Source organism: Choloepus didactylus, chromosome 1, assembly GCF_015220235.1.
Source record: "Choloepus didactylus isolate mChoDid1 chromosome 1, mChoDid1.pri, whole genome shotgun sequence".
Classification (NCBI taxonomy): Eukaryota; Metazoa; Chordata; class Mammalia; order Pilosa; family Megalonychidae; genus Choloepus; species Choloepus didactylus.
In genome coordinates, this window is record NC_051307.1 from 184781998 (window position 1) to 184799930 (window position 17933).

Below are 17933 nucleotides of genomic sequence, written 5' to 3' on the forward strand. Positions count from 1 at the left end.
AAAAGGGATATCTATATAGTGCACAAGAATGCCCTCCAGAGTGACCTCTTGACTCCATTTAAAATCTCTCAGTCACTGAAGCTTCACTTTCTTTCATTTCGCTTCCCCCTTTTGGTCAAGAAGATTTTCTCAATTCCACAATGCCAGGTCCAGGCTCATCCCTGGGAGTCATATCCTGCATTACCAGAGAGATTTACACCCCTAGGAGTTAGGTCCCACATAGGGGGTAGGGCAGTGAATTCACCTGCCAAGTTGGCTTAGCTAGAAAGAGAGGGCCACATCTGAGCAACAAAGAGGATCTCTGGAGGAGACTTTTAGGCACAACCACAAGTAGGCTTAGCCTCCCCCTTGCAGCAACAAGCTTCATAAAGGCAAGCCCCAAGATCAAGGGTTCGGCACACCAAACTGTCAGTCCTCAATGTTTGTGAGAGTATCAGTAATAACCCAGGTGGGGACGTCCAACACATCTGCATTTTTCCCCAGCTTCTCAGGGGGGCCCTGCATATATATTTTTATTTTCTGCCCAAATTACTTTGGGATGTATCGCTATTTCACACTAACCTGTACAAACCTATCAGATCTCACTTCCTATTCAAAGTTCCATGTAATTATGATGTTTGAAATAAACTGACCATACAAGATAAATTATTTAGTGTGCTGTAGAAGATACATATCCTGCACCAAATAAACATCTCTTCTCTTGGCCTCAAACAGAGGTTGAAGTTTTAAAATGCAGTCAGTATCATCCTTTACCCTTTGGCCTGATTTTCTTTAGTCCTGAACCAGATCTGCTTCATTCAAATCTCTAATTGAAGTCTGGACTCTTTTTCAGCTTTTTTAACAGTTGCTGTACGCACTAGTACTGACATTCATCTCTGCCGAGCTCCAGCTCCGAGTTTCAGGTGTCACACAGATACCCAAAGTTTCGGTGACTGACCAGGTTATACAGAAAAGGATCAGCATCTCAGAATTTAGAGATAGCCATTACAATCCATGACTGCTGTAAGAGCTTACACTCTAGGGACCATTATAGTAAGCGTTCCCCTGATAAGCTGTGCTCTAAGATTCAATTCTGAGTTTACACATTGTAGTTAGTCCATATTGGTGAGGCATTATAGTGTTTGCCTTTGTTTCTGGCATACTTCACTGAAAATGCTGTCTACAGGCTCCATTAACCTTGTTGCAGGTCTCACAGTTTCACTCCTTCTCACAGTTGCTCAATATTCCATTGTACACATACACACCACAGTTCACCATTCTGTTCATCAGTCGATGTACCCTTAGGCCACCTCCACCCATTGCAAATCATGAATACTGCCTCCATGAACATCGGTGTGCAAATTGGACAACTGATTTTTGACACAGTGGCAAAGACCACTCAATTAGGAAAGAATAGTCTCTTTGACAAATGGTGCTAGGAAAACTGGATCTCCATTTGCAAAAAAATAAATAAATAAATAAAAAGGAGGATCCCCACCCCACACCATATACAAAAAATAAACTCAAAATGGATCAAAGACCTTAATATAAGGGCTAGAACTATAAAACCCCTCAAAGAAAATGTAGGGAAGCATCTTCAGAATTTCATGTTAGGCAATGATTTCTTAGACTTTACACCCAAAGCACAAACAACAACAACAAAATAGATAAATGTGACCTCATCAAAATTTAAAATCTTTGCTCCTCAAAGGACTTTATCATGAAAGTAAAATGACAACATACATGATGGGAGAAAATATTTGGAAACCACAGATGCAATAAAGGATTAATATCCAGAATATAACAAGAAATCCTTCAACTTAACAACAAAAAGAAAAACAACCCAATTTAAAAATGGGCAAAAGACTTGAACAGACACCTCTCCAAAGAAGTTATACAAATGGCCAGAAAACACATGAAAAAATGCTCAACATCATTAGACATCAGGGAAATGCAAAACAAAACCACAATCTGATACCATATCACACCTACTAGAATGGCCATTATCTAAATAAACACAGAAAACTATAAGTGCTAGAGAGGATGTGAAGAAATAGGTAAAACTTATTCACCATTGGTACAGAATGTAGAATGGTGCAGCCACTCTGAAACGCAGTTTGGCAATTCCTCAGGAAGGTAAGGATAGAATTTCCATATAATCCAGCAATCCCATTACTAGGTATATATCATAAGAACCGAAAGCAGGGACACGAACAGACATTTGAACACCAATGTTTACAGCTGCATTAGTCATGACTGCCATTAGCTGGAAAGAGCCCAAATGTCCAACAACTGAGGAGTGGATAAGAAAATTGTGGTATACACATATGATGGAATATTATGCAGGTGAAAGAGTAAAGTAACGATGCATGCAACTACATGGATGAAACTCAGGGACATTATGTTGTGCTAAATAAGCCAGAAACAGAAGGATAAATACTGCATGGTCTCACTAATATGAACTAACTATAATGAACAAACTCTGAGAGTTCAAGTCGAAAGCATAGGTTGGGCAATCTATGCTTAAGGACAGAGATTGGGCAATCGATGCTTAAGGAGTAAAGAATATTTAATAATGTTAATTGTAAAGGTTCAGAAATGGATAGCACTATATTGTGTGAGGGTAGCACAATACTATAAGTGTAGTTAACAAAGCGAAGGACAGAGATGGCATGGTGTCACTAATACGAACTAACTATAATGAGCAAACTCAGAGTTCAAGTCGAAAGCATAGGTTATCAGGATATTCAAAGAGGGCAGATTGGGCAATCGATGCTTAAGGAGTAAAGAATATTTAATAATGTTAATTGTAAAGGTTCAGAAATGGATAACACAATACCATGTGATGGTAACACAATACTATAAGTATAATTAACAAAGCTAAGTATGATTATGGTTGAAAGAGGAAGGCTAGAGTCCTATATTTCACCATAGGGAAAGCTAGAGGATAAAAACTGGGTGGGACTGTATAACTTAGCGAAACCTAGAGTGGACAATGATGGTGATTAATTGCATAAATATAAGAAAGTTCTTATATGAACTGGAACAAACATAAATCACTATTACAAGCTGTTAATAATAGAGTGGTATATGGGGAAAAATACAATTAATGTAAACCAAGGTCTATAGTAACCCGTAACAAGGAAATACTAAGAAAGTTCTTATATGAACTGGAACAAACATAAATCACTATTACAAGCTGTTAATAATAGAGTGGTATATGGGGAAAAATACAATTAATGTAAACCAAGGTCTATAGTAACCCGTAACAAGGAAATACTCTAGCATTAATAGTAACAAAGGCACCATACCAAAGCTAGATGTCAGTAATAGGGGGATTTAAGAGGTATGGGATATTTTTCTTTGGAAGAAATGAGAATGTTCTCATATTAACTGTAGTGGTGAATGCTAACCATGTGATTATACCAAGAGCCATTGATTGTGCACTTAGGATGGATGTATGGTGTGTGAATAAAACTGTTAAAAAAAAAAATGGGGGCGGAGGGATAAGAGGTATGGGAGGTTTGAGGTTTTTTTATTTTTCTTTTCTTTCTTTTTTTTTTGGAGTAATGTAAATATTATAAAATTGATTGTGGTAGTGAACGTACAACTATGTGATGACACTGTGAGCCAATGATTGTATACTTTGGATGGATTATATGGTGTGTGACTATATCTCATTAAATTGCATTTTAAAAAAAACACAATGAAATACCATTTCACACCCATTAGAATGGCTGCTATTAAAAAACAGGAAACAAATGTTAGAGAGGATGTAGAGAAATTGGAACACTCATTCACTGCTGGTGGCAATGCAAAATGGTGCAGCCACTGTGGAAGATAGTTTGACAGTTCCTCAGAGAGCTAAGTATAGAATTATCATGAGACCCAGCAATCCCACTTCTAGGTATATATACAAAAGAATTGAAAGCAAGGACTCAAACAGATATTTGCACACTGATTTTCATAGCGGAATTACTCACAGTTGCCAAAAGAGGGAAGCAACCCAAGTGTCCATCAACCAACGAATGAATAAATAGAATGTGGCATATACATACAATGGAATATTATTCAGCCATAAATGGAATAAAGTCCTGATACATGTGACAACATGGATGAACCTTGAAGACATCATGTTGGGTGATATATGCCAGACACAGAAGGACAAATATTGTATGATCTAAATTATTTGAAACAATTAGAAAAAGCAAACTCATCTAGAATACAGGTTACCAGAGGATGGGGTGGGGATGGGGAATGACAAGTTGAAGCTTAAAATGTAAAGGGTTCCTGTGTTGACTGTGGTGATAAATATATAACTGTATGATGATACTGTGAACAACTGATTGTACACTGGATAATTGTATGCTACGTGAATATCTCTCTATAAAACATAAAATATAAATATATGGTATGTGAATATAAATCTATGAAATTTCAGGAAAAAATATAAATAGCGGTAAAAGCGCTGGAGAAAACATGGAGAGAGGGAAATACCTATTTACTGTTGATGAGGAGGCAGAATGGTGTAGCCTTTCTGGAGGTCACTGTGATGGCTCCACAAGAAGCTAAGTAGGTAGGGGCCATAACCTCATTATGGGGTACGTACTTGGAAAATATGAGAGCAGAGACATGAACGGACACATGCACATTGGTGTTTATGGAGACAGTATTCATGATTTGCAGTGGGTGGAGGTAGCCTGAGAGTACACTGACTGAGGAACAGAATGGTGAACTGTATGGAATACTGAGCAACTATAAGAAGTGAAGTTGTGAGACACACAAGGAGGTGAATGGATCCTGTAGACAGTATTTTGAGTGAAGTACGCCAGAAACAAAGGCAAACACTATAATGCCTCACCAATATGGACTAACTACAATGTGTAAACTCAGAATTGAATCTTAGAGCACAGCCTAACAGTGAAACGATTATTGTAATGGTCCCTCAATTGCAAGCTCTTACAGCAGTCAAATCTATACCTGAATTGTAATGCTATCTCCAAACTGAAATGTTGATCCCTTGGTGTGTAACTCAATTGTTCTCTGGAACATTGGGTATCTGTGTGACATGCGAAACTCAGAGCTAGAGCTCTGAAGATATGCATGTCAATCACAACACATACAGCAACTGTTAAAAAAAAAAAAAAAAAAAAAAAAAAAAAGCTGAAAAAGAGCCCAGACCTCAATTAGAGATATGAATGAAGCAGATCTGGTTAAGACTAGGGCAAACCAGGCCAAAGGGTAAAGGTTGAAACTGTGTGTTAAAACTTCAACTTCCATGTAACACCAAGGGAAGAGATATTTGGTGTAGAATCTATCATTTCTAAACAATATAACTTCTACAGTCAGTTTGTTCAAACATCACAATTACATGGAACTTTGAACAGGAAGTGAGATACAGTAGGTCTGTATAGGTTAGAGTGAAATAGCAACACATCCCAAAGTAATTTGGGAGGAGAATAATAACATACATTCAGGGCCCCCCTGAGGAGCTGGGGGAGGATGCGGAGGTGTTGGGACTTCCTCACCTGGATTGTTGCTGATGTTCTCACGAACATTGGGGACTGACGGCTTGATATGTTGAGCCCTCTATCTTGGGCTTGTTACTGCAAAAGAGAGGCTAAACCTGCTTATAATTGTGCCTAAGGGTCTCCCCGTGAGTGCCTCTTTGTTGCTCAGATGTGGCCCTCTCTCTCTAGCTAATCCAACTTGGCAGGTGAACTCACTGCCCTCCTACATCGGATCTAACTCCCAGGGGTATAAATCTCCGTGGCAACGCAGGATATTTCTCCCAGGGATGGATCTGGACCTGGCATCGTGGGATCAAGAACATCTTCTTGACCAAAATGGGGAGGCGAAATGAAACAAAATAAACCTTCAGTGGCTGAGAGATTTCAAATGGAGTCAAGAAGTCACCCTGGTGGATTCTTATGCACTATACAGATAACATTTTTTAGGTTTTAATGTATTGGAATAGCTAGAAGTAAATACCTGAAACTACCAAACTCCAACCCAGTAGTAGTCTTGACTCTTGAAGATGATTGTATAACAATGTAGATTACAAGGGGTGACAATGTGATTGTGAAAACCCTGTGTATCGCACTCCCTTTATTCAGTGTATGGATGGATAAGTAGAAAAATGGGGACAAAACCTAAATGAAAAATAGGGTGGGATGTGTGGGATGATTTGCATGTTCTTTTTTACTTTTATTTTTTATTCTTATTCTGATTCTTCCTGGTGTAAGGAAAATGTTCAAAAATTGACTGAGGTGACAAATGCACAATTATATGATGGTACTGTGAACAGCTGACTGTACACCATGGATGACTGTATGGTATGTGATTATATCTCAGTAAAACTGAATTTAAAAAAATGTACAGGGTTCCTATTTTGAGTAATGGAAATGTTTTGGTAATGGATGGTAGTGATGGTGGAATGACATTGTGAACACAATTAACAGCACTGAAATATACATCTGAGTATGATTAAAAGTGGAAATGTCAGATTGTATATATGGTAACAGAAATAAAAATTTAAAAAAAAAATCCATGGAACTATACTACACAGTGAACCCTAAGCTAAACCACGGATTTTAATAGTACAGTAATAAAAAACGTGCTATCATCTACTGTAACAAATGGTCCACACCAACGTAAGTAGTTGTTGGTGGGGTGGGATATGGGAATCATGTGTTTTACTCATGATTATTCTGTAAACCCACAACTTCTCTAATAAAGAAAAAAATGTTAACTGTAGAATATAGGTTGGGGTAGATGACTGTTAACTGTGAAATTCCTTAAACTTTTCTATATATGTGAAATTTTCATAAAATGTCAGAACAAACCCTTGGGGGCTCCCTGTTCTTGTAGTAAAGGTAAACTATAAAGTTAATGCTGCTTACAAAGGCCCCCTTACCTTTCCTGTCCTCCTCCCTCCCAGCCCATGCTAGGTTCCAGCCATCCCTGCAACTCCTTCCTGTGCTGCAGAAGGGCTTTACTCTCTTACAATTCTAAATCTTCACACATGCTGTCACTTCTACTTCTCTCTGGAATATCATTCTCTTCCTCTCACCTCACCTGGGAAACCTTCCAGTCTGAATTTAATTTCCTCTAGGAAGCTTTCTTTGACTCCACAAGTCTGGTTAAGTGCCCTCCTTTGTAGTCCCAACAGCACATTGCAAACTTAAGACAATGTACTGTAGAGTAGTGTGTCAGTCAGCTTATTTGTTTCCTCCAGCAGACTGTAAGCATGTCAAGTCTATCCACTTCATTCAACAAATATTCTTTGAGCATGTTCTCTTAACAGTAGATGCTTTTGAGGCACTTACAGACAATAAACTGTCCTCTTATTATCTAACAAGCACTGTCCCTGCTTGCACACCAAAAACAGAAACCATGTCCTACACAAAGAAGATCCTTTACCAATGTCCATATTTTTTAATCACAACCACAGTGTCTATTTTCATAACTATACCTTATCTGTAACTGCTTGGCTTGGGCTCTTGCCACAATCTATTCAAATAATTCATTATTCATATCTATAAAATTCAAGTGATCACCACTCATCAATAACAGATCAATTAACAGTGTAAGCTCATAATGCAAACCTCCTTCACTAACCTTAAGAAAAATTTTTCCAGTCACTAGGCTGAACTGTGTTGGTCCTTAGATGCCTTGCCATAAGCAAGCTGGACTATGCTTGAAGATATTTAAAAGTCCATCACAAACCTTCTCTTTTTATTCTACTGTGCAATTGGAAAAAAAAAAAAAAGTATTTAAATTTGGGATGCCTGTCCTTTGGCATTTATTGACATTTAAAACTCATCTTTAATGGCCAATCCTTTCAAGAAACAAAAGTCACTAAATTCCAAGTTATTTTTGAAGAACAAAGCCAGGACCTAATAGTTTCAGAAAAAAAGAAATAAAAATAATTACAACACATACTTCACTCTATGAATATACCTTTAAAGTGACAAGTAAAACCACGGGAACTGTGTGGCTTCAAACAATGCTGAAAGAATTCATCTACCTATCTCATATAAACCGTAAGAAAGCTTTATCTTCAATTTCTTGGCCTTCAGCTGGCAGTGAAACAGACACATTAGCTTTAAGTACGCTAGCCAAATAGTGATCTGTAAACTTACACGAATACAAACAGAGCTCATTTAAACAAAGTATGAAAGCCCTTCTATAAGAACCCTTTAAGTGATGTCAAAATTACCCTTACATATTTTATGTAAATTTGCATTTTTACATACTGGATTTTCTAATAGAGGATACATTTTAAACGTATTTTTAAAACCAGAATATTTCTTTAGATCAAATACTATTATTTTAAAAAGTTATTTTTATGTCCTAGTGCAGATGTTGGGAAACTTCTTCTATAAAGGATAAGATAGTATATATTTTATACTTTGCAAACCACATTAGGTCTCTATCACATATTCGTCATATTTTGTATAGTCACTCCAGTGATTATAAGTAAACGTTTATGCACGCTTGTTCAAGACTACATCCCTCCAATATTTCAAGGACAGTCTGTGTAGTGGACAAACCCGATTTTGAGTCTGAGCTCAACTATGTAACCTGAGCTCAAAACGCTCATCTGTAAAACAGCAACCATGCTACCTAATAAAGCACCTAACAGAGCACCCAACACAAGTAATACATGATAGTTCCCATCCCTTCAAGTGTCCAAAGCCCTGCTTTGGAATATAATCATTCAACAACCTACATTTCATTAAAAATGGAATGTATACTTTATAATTCCCCTTACTCTTACAGACTACCTGTGAAATGAAAATCAATTAATTTAATTCAATAAACATTTATTGAGACCAATAAACACTAATCCCAATGGTTAGCAACAGTCCCTATGCTCCAGGAGGTCAAAGTCACATTGAAGCAATGGCTTATAATCAACAAATGTTATATATATACTACAGTTAAATTGTCTTTAAAGTAAGATGCCAGTTTTTAAACCTTCCAATAAGCAAAGAATAAAATAAATATACTGAGCCTTAGCAACATAGTGCTCCACAAACCTGTACTCTCACATACTGATGGAGAGAATGTAAAATGGTATAAATTTTCTAGAAGACTGTTTGGAAATTATATAGAGAGATTTAAAAAATATAGATTCTTTTGACCCAGCAATTCCACTTTTAGGAATTTATCCTGAGGATACTATTGGACAAGTGGAAAATGAGGTATACAAGGATGTGCTTCCAAGTATTACTGATAACATTTTAAAATGCAACAATAATCTGTCTACCAATAAATTATAATTATGGGATAGCCATATACACTATTCATCCAATAATAGGGATAATTCCTTATCTACTGTCATGAAAAAAAACACAATGACACTGGGAAAAACATCAGATTACAAAATATTATTTAAGGTTTGAGCCTTTTTCTGTTTGAAAAACAAATATACACATAGAAAAAAGCATGAAAAATGAACACTATCTCTAGGCTGTGATAATTTCTTTTTCTTATGTTTATACTTTTTTTCTCATTGGCAATTAATAGGCATTATTTTTATAATTAAATTTTTATTATTTTTATAATTAAAAAGTGATTTCCAATCTTATTGGGAAAGTGTTTTAGACATAATTTCCTTTAATTCCTGCAATCCCATGAAGTATGAAATAATCTTAGTTTACAGGTCAGGAGGCTGAAATTTGAGCACAACCCCACAACTTCAAACAACACAACGAGAGCTGATCTCAGGTCTTGTACCTCTAGGCCAGGACTCCTTCCACCACACCTGAGCTTCCCCCTTTTCACCAGGTTTTAGCTCCTACAACATGTTCCCTCAGCCTGCAGTGTTCTCCTCCCCACTCTGTTTGGCAAAGTTCTACTCAGAGGTGGTATACCTTTCCCACAAAAGCTTGCGATATCTTTAGCAATTATTTCATACATTTGATTTTTACTACTTTGAGTCTTCCCCACAGGAGTCCATATGCTCCTGGAGGGCAAGAACCTGCTCTTGGTCAGCCGTTTTCCCCGGATGACTCAGCACAACATTTTATGCCCAGCACACTTCTAATAAATATTTCACGAACAAATGAATAAAGAGGTAACTTATGAAGTCTTTCTAACAGCCACTACCCTAATTTAAAAATAAATAAATAAAGTGCCCCACCCTGATTAAGAGGGGTACAGGAACATAGCTCTGTGTATACTATTGAAGCTAAGTTGGTATCAAAGCAAACAAGATTGTTATAGGTTTAGGATGTTAAATTTAAGCAAAGAAAATATAGGAGAATATGCAAGCTCATAGGGACAGATATTAGAGTACAGATTGCCAGGGGCAAGAGGGGGTGGGGGATGGAGGAGTTAATGCAAAATGCATTTTTATCAATGTCAAATTGCTTGAACTTGAAAACTGCCCTTAAAGTGGACAAATAAATGAATATCCTTGTTCTCAGGAAATATACATGGCACTATTAAGTGTTCAAAGAGCATGATGTATACAACCTACATTCAAGTGTTCAGAATATGTACCGATAAATAGACAGAGAAAAAATGATATGGCAAATTTTGCAAAATGTTTAAATGGTGGAGCTGGGTATCCGGGGGATAGTGGTATACTGGAGTTCTCTGTATGTGGTTTATATTACTTTTGTAACTGTCCTGTAAGTTTGAAAGTAGATCAAAATTTAAAATTAAAAAAAAAAAAAGAAGGCACCAAAAAGTCAGCCCAATGTCAATTCACTTAATTAGTGACATCCCCATGTTCAACTTGGGTCCTTTTCTCTTTCCTAAATCAAGGTTCCTTTCTGTTTACATTTTCAAAGTGCTTTTGCTGACCTTCTCTCTCATGTGGACTTCACATTAGCTGAATTATCACTTTACTGGCCTGTACCTGTGATTCTTCTAGCTCTGTTTTATTTTTGAGAGTGTCACTGGGGAAAATATTATGAACTCTGATATGCCTGAAACTTGGGTTCAAACTATACCTCTACCTGGAATAACAATGACACTTTAAGTAAAAGCTATTCATCATTCAGCCAACATTTATTTACTGAGCAGCTATTATGTACCAAACACCATATTTCCTTATCCTGAAACCTCTACTACTGGCATATGTGCTTACTGATAAAACTGGTGGCCATAATAGCGTAAAGTAAGGGTTCCACAGACTTCAGCCAGCAAGCCAAATCTGGCCTGCTGCATGTTTTTAAAGTTTTATTGAAACACCACCACACCTGTTTGTTTATCTACTGTCTATAGCTGTTTGAGTGCTGCAAGGGCAGAAATTTTGAGTAACTGCAAGAGACTGTATAGCCCACAAACCCTAAACTATTTACTCTCTGGCCCTTTTCTGAAAAGTTTGCCAACCCTGATCACTACAAGATGCCCATATGCCATTTGACTCCCAAAACATTTTGTATTAGCTATATTTTTAGTAGTAATACATAATAGACATACAATAAATAATTCTTTGAAATCACTAATTCAATATCATAACAGTAACATTCTATTCCTTGAATCATATTCTCACAACCAACAATGCCAGAAAACAGTATTAACATACTTCAATTCATTAGATCAAATCTGTTTACTACAAGCCATAGAACTCGGATCATCTTTAATTCCAACTCCTCATGAGATCAATAGTTTCACACTGAACAATCTCCTTATTTTAAAATTCAGCCCTCAAATAAATTCAGCCCTCAAATAAAAAACCACCCTCTCCCTTGACGGTTTATATTAGTTATATTAGTTACTTCTCTGAACAGATCTCTGGCTCCACTGTGTATATTTTGAGGTTTCCAGCATAATAGAGGCTAGTTTTGTTCCTGAGTAAAAAAAGAAGATTGTTTCAAATATAATTCCTGATGATCTTGGCATTTTGTAGGACTTTTTTGGCTGCACATTACCCTGGACTAGCACCTTCAGGGAACAAACAATATAGAGACTCTCCCAGGGTAGAATCAAACATCTTACATGTACAAGGAAAAAAAATATTAATTTAACTCCAATTGCAATATGCCTTCAAAACATTTCTTTAAAAAGTGTTTAATAACTCACAAGCTTTAGAATCTCATAAAAAATCATAAAACGTCAGATCAGAATAGACTTCCAAGATCACTAAATCCAAACAGTTTAATTAACAGACGAGAAAGATGAAGCCCATGCATTTTCATCAATTCAAACTGACATCAATTCAGAAAGTTATAACAATGTCCCATCCATGAGCCAAGCACTGTGCTAAGGTCCAGGGTTACAAACATATCTTATTAGACAGTGAACTCAATCTAAATCAATAAGATTTTTTTGCACTGAAATAGATACACCTGAAAAAATCAGATAAAATTACTTAATAACTGCAAAACATCCCCTTTTCCTATTAAGAAAGCTCTCTTATCCTTTAGGGAGGTAACCCAGTGCGTAGGTCAAAAATACTGGGTCTGAAGTCAGGCTGCACAACTTGGAATCTTGTCTTTTCCTCTTTCGGGCTGTGTAACCCTTGGGTGATTTACCTAACAGCTCTGGCTTGTTTCCTGATCTTTATGGGGATAACCAGAGTATGTAAACAATCCTTACAGGCCTGATGCTCAATGTAAGTGCTCAATAAATGTTAGCTATTATTATTAGTGTTATTTTCCATAAGGAGTTTTCTTATTAACACAGGAAAGTAATGAAGATATGGAGAAAGTGCTCTTAAAGGCATTATTAAAATATAATTAAACTCATTGTAGTAAAAGTTGATTACATATAAATGGGAAAGAGAAAAAACAAATGGTTCTTAAAAGAACAATTTATAAGTTAAACCCTACTTAAAATACATGCACTAGAAGTCCTGCCTTTAATAATAAAAACAAATTTAACTGAAGCCCATTTTAAAAATCTTTCAAGAAAGAGAATGATTTGTCAGTCTTTCTGGGTTTCATTAAGGGGACAAGAACTTGGTAGATAGATTACATGACTGCTTAAACATGAGTGCCATGGCCACAGTCCAATCCCTCAATAAGCTACATTCCAATAACTGTTTGGATTTTCCTTTAAAATAATCAATATTACTTCCACATGGAGAGCCATAAATAAGTTATGTGACAGGAAGAGTTTTGTATCTCACACTCTGTTTCTTACAGGGACTTCTATCAAGTTGGAAAGCCATGCTAGTCACAGAACAGTGGGTCATTTATAGCTGTGTGTCCTTGGAAAATTCACTTAACAGGTCTAAAATTCATTACTTCATCCATAAGTTAGTTCTAACATCTACCACTAAGACTGGAAAAGGGAGTAGGTAAATTGAAATTTATATGAAAATGCTTTTGAATGGCTCATACATATACACATATTCCTGACCCCTTTCTTCCATTAGATAGTGGGTGGGGAGGTCATATAATGTTGTAGGCTAAAGTTAAACTGCAATCTATATATGGCATATACAGGCCTCTACCATTGTGTCAGTTTGTATATTTATGTACCCCAGAAAAAGCCATATTCATTGATGCAATCTTGTGGAACAGATGTTTTTAGTTCTGATTAGATTGAAATCCTTTAAGTGTTTCCATAGAGATGTGACCCATCCAACTATAGGTGATAACTCTGATGAGATCATTTCCATGGAGGCGTGGCCCCACCCATTCAGCGTAGACCTTGATTACTGGAGCACTATATAAGCTCAGACAGAAGGAGCAGACTTGCTACAGCCAAGAGGGATACTTTGAAGAATGCACAGAAACAGAGAGTAGCTGCAGATGAGAAAGTTTGAAGATGGCCACTGAAAGCAGACTTTTGCTCTGGAGAAGCTAAGAGAGGACAAACGCCTGAAGAGCAACTGAGAGTGACATTTTTGAGGAACTGCAGCCTAGAGAGGAACATCCTGGGAGAAAGCCATCTTGAACCCAGAACTTTGGAGCAGACACCAGCCATGTGCGTTCCCAGCTAACAGAGGTTTTCTGGACTCCATTGGCCATCCTCCAGTGAAGGTACCCAATTGCTGATGTATTACCTTGGACATTTCATGGCCTTAAGACTGTAACTGTGTAACCAAATAAACCCCCCTTTATAAAAGCCAATCCATCTCTGGTGTTTTGTATTCCAGCAGCATTAGCAAACTAGAACAACCATCATTTATGTTTTAAGTTGTTTCTGTAAATAAAAAGCCTTGTTACAGTCTCAGATTTGTTTTTTAAATACAGGTCTCTAAAACACATATTCCTTTATTTGTAAAAAAGTTAATCTCAAATAGTAGCATTTCAGACACCACCATAATTCATGAAAGACATTATTAGGGCCAAGCATTCCCCAACCTAGCAGCTTCAAACTCTTAACAAAGACCATCACAGTCCCTATTTGTACATTTCTTCCCTCCATCAGCGCAGACTGAATGCTTTCAGAATATGCGACGGTAAAATGTCTTTAAAAAATCCTTAGAGGTACTTCAGAAAATTAATATTTATGTAATCAGTATAAAATTCTATTATTGGCTTCTTCCAAAGCTGAAAAGAACTTTCATTAAAATCTCAATCATACTGTGCCAGTTTGAATGTATTATGTCCCCCAAATGCCATTATCTTTGATGTCATCTTGTGTGGGCAGATGTTATCACTTTTGATTAGATTTCTTTGAGTGTTTCTTTGGAAATGTGCCCTACCCAGCTGTGGGCGATGACTCTGATTGGATATTTCCATGGAGGTGTAGCCCCACCCATTTAGGGTGGGACTTGATCAGTGGAGCCATATAAATGAGCTGACAGGCAGAGGGAACTCAGTGCAGCTGTGAGTGATGTTTGGAAGAGGAGCTACAGCCTACAGGGACCCTTTGAAGAAAGCACAGGAGATGCAGATGAGAGACAGTTTGAAGACGGCTGTTGAAAGCAACAGCCAAGCTTGCTCCAGAGAAGCTGAGAGAGGACAAATATCCCAAGTGCAACAAAGAGTGATATTTTTGAGGAACTGCAGCCTAGAGAGGAATGTCCTGGGAGAAAGCCATTTTGAAACCAGAACTTTGGAGCAGACGCCAACCACGTGCCTTCCCAGCTAACAGGTTTTCCAGACACCACTGGCCATCCTCCAGTGAAGGTACTCGATTGCTGATGTGTTACCTTGGACACTTCATGGCCTTAAGACTGTAACTGTGTAACCAAATAAACCCCTTTTTTAAAAGCCAATCCATCTCTGGTGTTCTGCATTCTGGCAGCATTAGCAAACTAGAACATGTACTGAAAGAAAAATATTAAATTTCAGGCTTATATAACTTGATACCAGATGGAGCTTTCCAAACTATTAAGCTTATAAAGAAAGAAATGTAATCTAAGTGGGAGGCAAGGTGAGGTGGAGTAGTGTCGGGCCTCTAAGTGCTGGTAGTCTCCTGACATGAACCAGTGTCAAGAGACATTTAAAAGGACGTTAAAAAGAAGGGTTAAAAAAAATAAAAGTGCCACTCAGTGCCACTGATTGTTTCACCACAAACAGAACCATCTAAGTAATATCCAATGCACAAGAACAGTAGGAGGGAATTTATAAAATGAAAACAACATTCAGGGTTATCTTTACAATGGCAGTATTTGAAAAGAAGTCTTCTTTAACTTAGAGTAATTCAAATAAAATACATTTCGATAATGTCATATTGTCTTAAATCAATTTTAATTTAATAATGAGTAGTCATTTGTTTAGATTAGAATTAAAAACATTTTCTGGTATTTTTTGCTTTTTGGAACCTAAGTATCTCTACACTACAAAAATCACATATGTATAGTACAAATTCGTTTTTAAAAGTTCTGTTAGTAAATATTTTCTGACCCAGTTAAGACAAATCCAAGTCACTGTGCTATTACCATTTTACAAACATCATCTCATTCAATCCTTCCCACGACCCTAGGATGTAGGCGTTATTATTTCTATAATATTCATTTTAAAGATGAAGAAACAGTATTATAAATATCAAGCACTTGCTTAAGATCATATGTGATAGCGCTCTGACTCAATCCAGGCTAATTTGCAGTAGGTGCTTTCAATCATATTAAAAACAAAGATTAAAAACAGTTTTTCAACTAACTCCATTAAGATCAAGAATCATATATTATAGATTGTTAGCAGTTAATGAAAAATAGATAATTTGTTTCTATCTACACATCCATAATAAACCTGGACCCTGTTAAGGAGCATTTGACTTCTTTGTATTCTTTCCTGTTGTTACATCTACATAACCAAAGAGTCTTGACACACCAATACCAAAGTTTTAAAATTCCACCGTCATCTTATAAGCCAAATTTCAATACTCACATTTTTAAAATATGGAAGAAATCTCTCTCCTGTAAATACTCAGGAGCTAAGCCTGCAAAAATGTGAACCTGCTAGTTGTTCTCTCTCTGTATCTACCTCCACCCCCAGAGCGTCAGTAAAGAAACAAAACACACAACTTCCAGTAAGCAGAAGGGATACAGAAAAATCAGGAAAATTGAGACCTTAGACCATTTCTCCGTATTACAATCATTTGGCTGAAGAGACTAAGCTAGAAAGATGCTCCACTGCTCTTTACAGATTTCAGAATTATACCTGACAGTTAAAGTAGCAGCTGCAACGAGAGCACATTGTATTCGAAAATGCTGAATCAAATAAACACATCACGACTACCAGGTCTCAATTCTAGCTTCTTTATCAGTTATACAAAGGGTCAGCTATTAAATATTAATGGAATTCCATTTGCAGCGGAACGCTTGCGAAGAGCCTCCTGCTACCAATTTTTATTATGAAAGAAAAACCGTCCTTATTTTTTAGGTAAATCCCAGGCTACTAGAATCCCTCAGATGGCCTATCGCATTCTGTTCTGCCCAGGGGAGGCTGACAGGACCATCCCCACATCCCAGGGAGGAGGAGGAGCGCCGGGAGAGGGCGGGTTCCCCCAGGTCTCCGGGCAGGGGTCCCCCATTTCCCTCCTCCCCCACCTGTCAGTACCAGGCCAGGCGGTGGGGCGGAGCCGGGCAGTCGGCACAAAGCGAGCGGGCGGGCTGGGAGACTGGGACCCCGGTAAGGGTGGGGGCCGGGCCCGGGGCGCCGGGCGGGGCGACGTGGGGGCCACTTACCCAGCAGCAGCACGTTCTTCCCTGCAGGGAGCTTGGAGCGCGAGCGGGTGGAGACCTCGCTGAGGATGCAGGACCTAACGGGGAGCAAGGCGCATGCTGAGGACGGGGTCCGGGGGCTGGAGCCGGGGCCGCAGCGCGGGAGGGACGGGCCCAGCCTCGGCGCACCCTGGTGGGGACGGCCGAGAAAGCTGTGGCCCGGGCCCGGCACCGAACTACGGCCAGCAGGATCCCCAGGTGTCCGCAACTGGGGGCCCAGGGAGGGGTGGGGTCGTTACCAGAGGTTCTGCCCGTCCTCGTCGTCGCCCGCTGCGGCAGCGCCGTTGCCCGGGGCTAGCTCATTGGCCAAGGGACCGCCCGTATAAGTCGAGGCTAATCCCGGCGGAGAGGTACCGAAGGATCCGACTCGCCCCACGGCAGCCATCTTGGTCGGGAATCACACCACTCCCGGCAAAGCTGAATGAGCTAGGCGGCGGCGACGGAGGCGGCGGGAACCCGGATATGGGGTGTTCGGCTCACGGGACGGGGCGGGGCCTGCGGAGGCGGGGCCCCGGGCTCAAGACCGACGGAGCGGGCGAGGACGAACTGCGCGTGCGCTGCGGCCTGGCGGGCGCGGAGGGGCTGTTCGTGCGCCTGTCTCGGAGGGCGGGGCGGCAACTCTGCAGCATCCCGAGTTGGGCTGATCTCACCGTGTGAGAGCTCTTCCCGCCTCCCCAGCCGCAACCGTGGTCTACAACAGGGCAGGTTGGCGTGTGTCAGGCAAACAGTCCCTCCCACCATTAAGGCGGCTTCACAAACCCCGCAGCCGGCACCTCTTTGCTTGCCCACTCACCATTTAGGCTGACCGCGGATGCCCGGGCTACACCAGCGCTGAAGCGCGAAGATGGAAGTGGGTATCACGGCTGGTAGA

General features: G+C 39.0%; 1 protein-coding gene across 1 annotated transcript in view; it reads right to left on the reverse strand.

The window, feature by feature from the left end:
- The window catches only part of DYNC1LI1 (dynein cytoplasmic 1 light intermediate chain 1), a 47838-nt gene extending 30307 nt beyond the window's left edge, over positions 1–17531 (reverse strand). Inside the window, exons 1-2 of the mRNA XM_037846617.1 lie at positions 17302–17531; positions 17027–17100 (exon numbers count right to left, since the gene is read on the reverse strand). Coding sequence (XP_037702545.1) covers positions 17027–17100; positions 17302–17447 — 220 coding nt within the window. The 5' untranslated portion in view covers positions 17448–17531. The remainder of the gene's footprint in view (positions 1–17026; positions 17101–17301) is intronic.
- Positions 17532–17933: the final 402 nt, after the last annotated feature.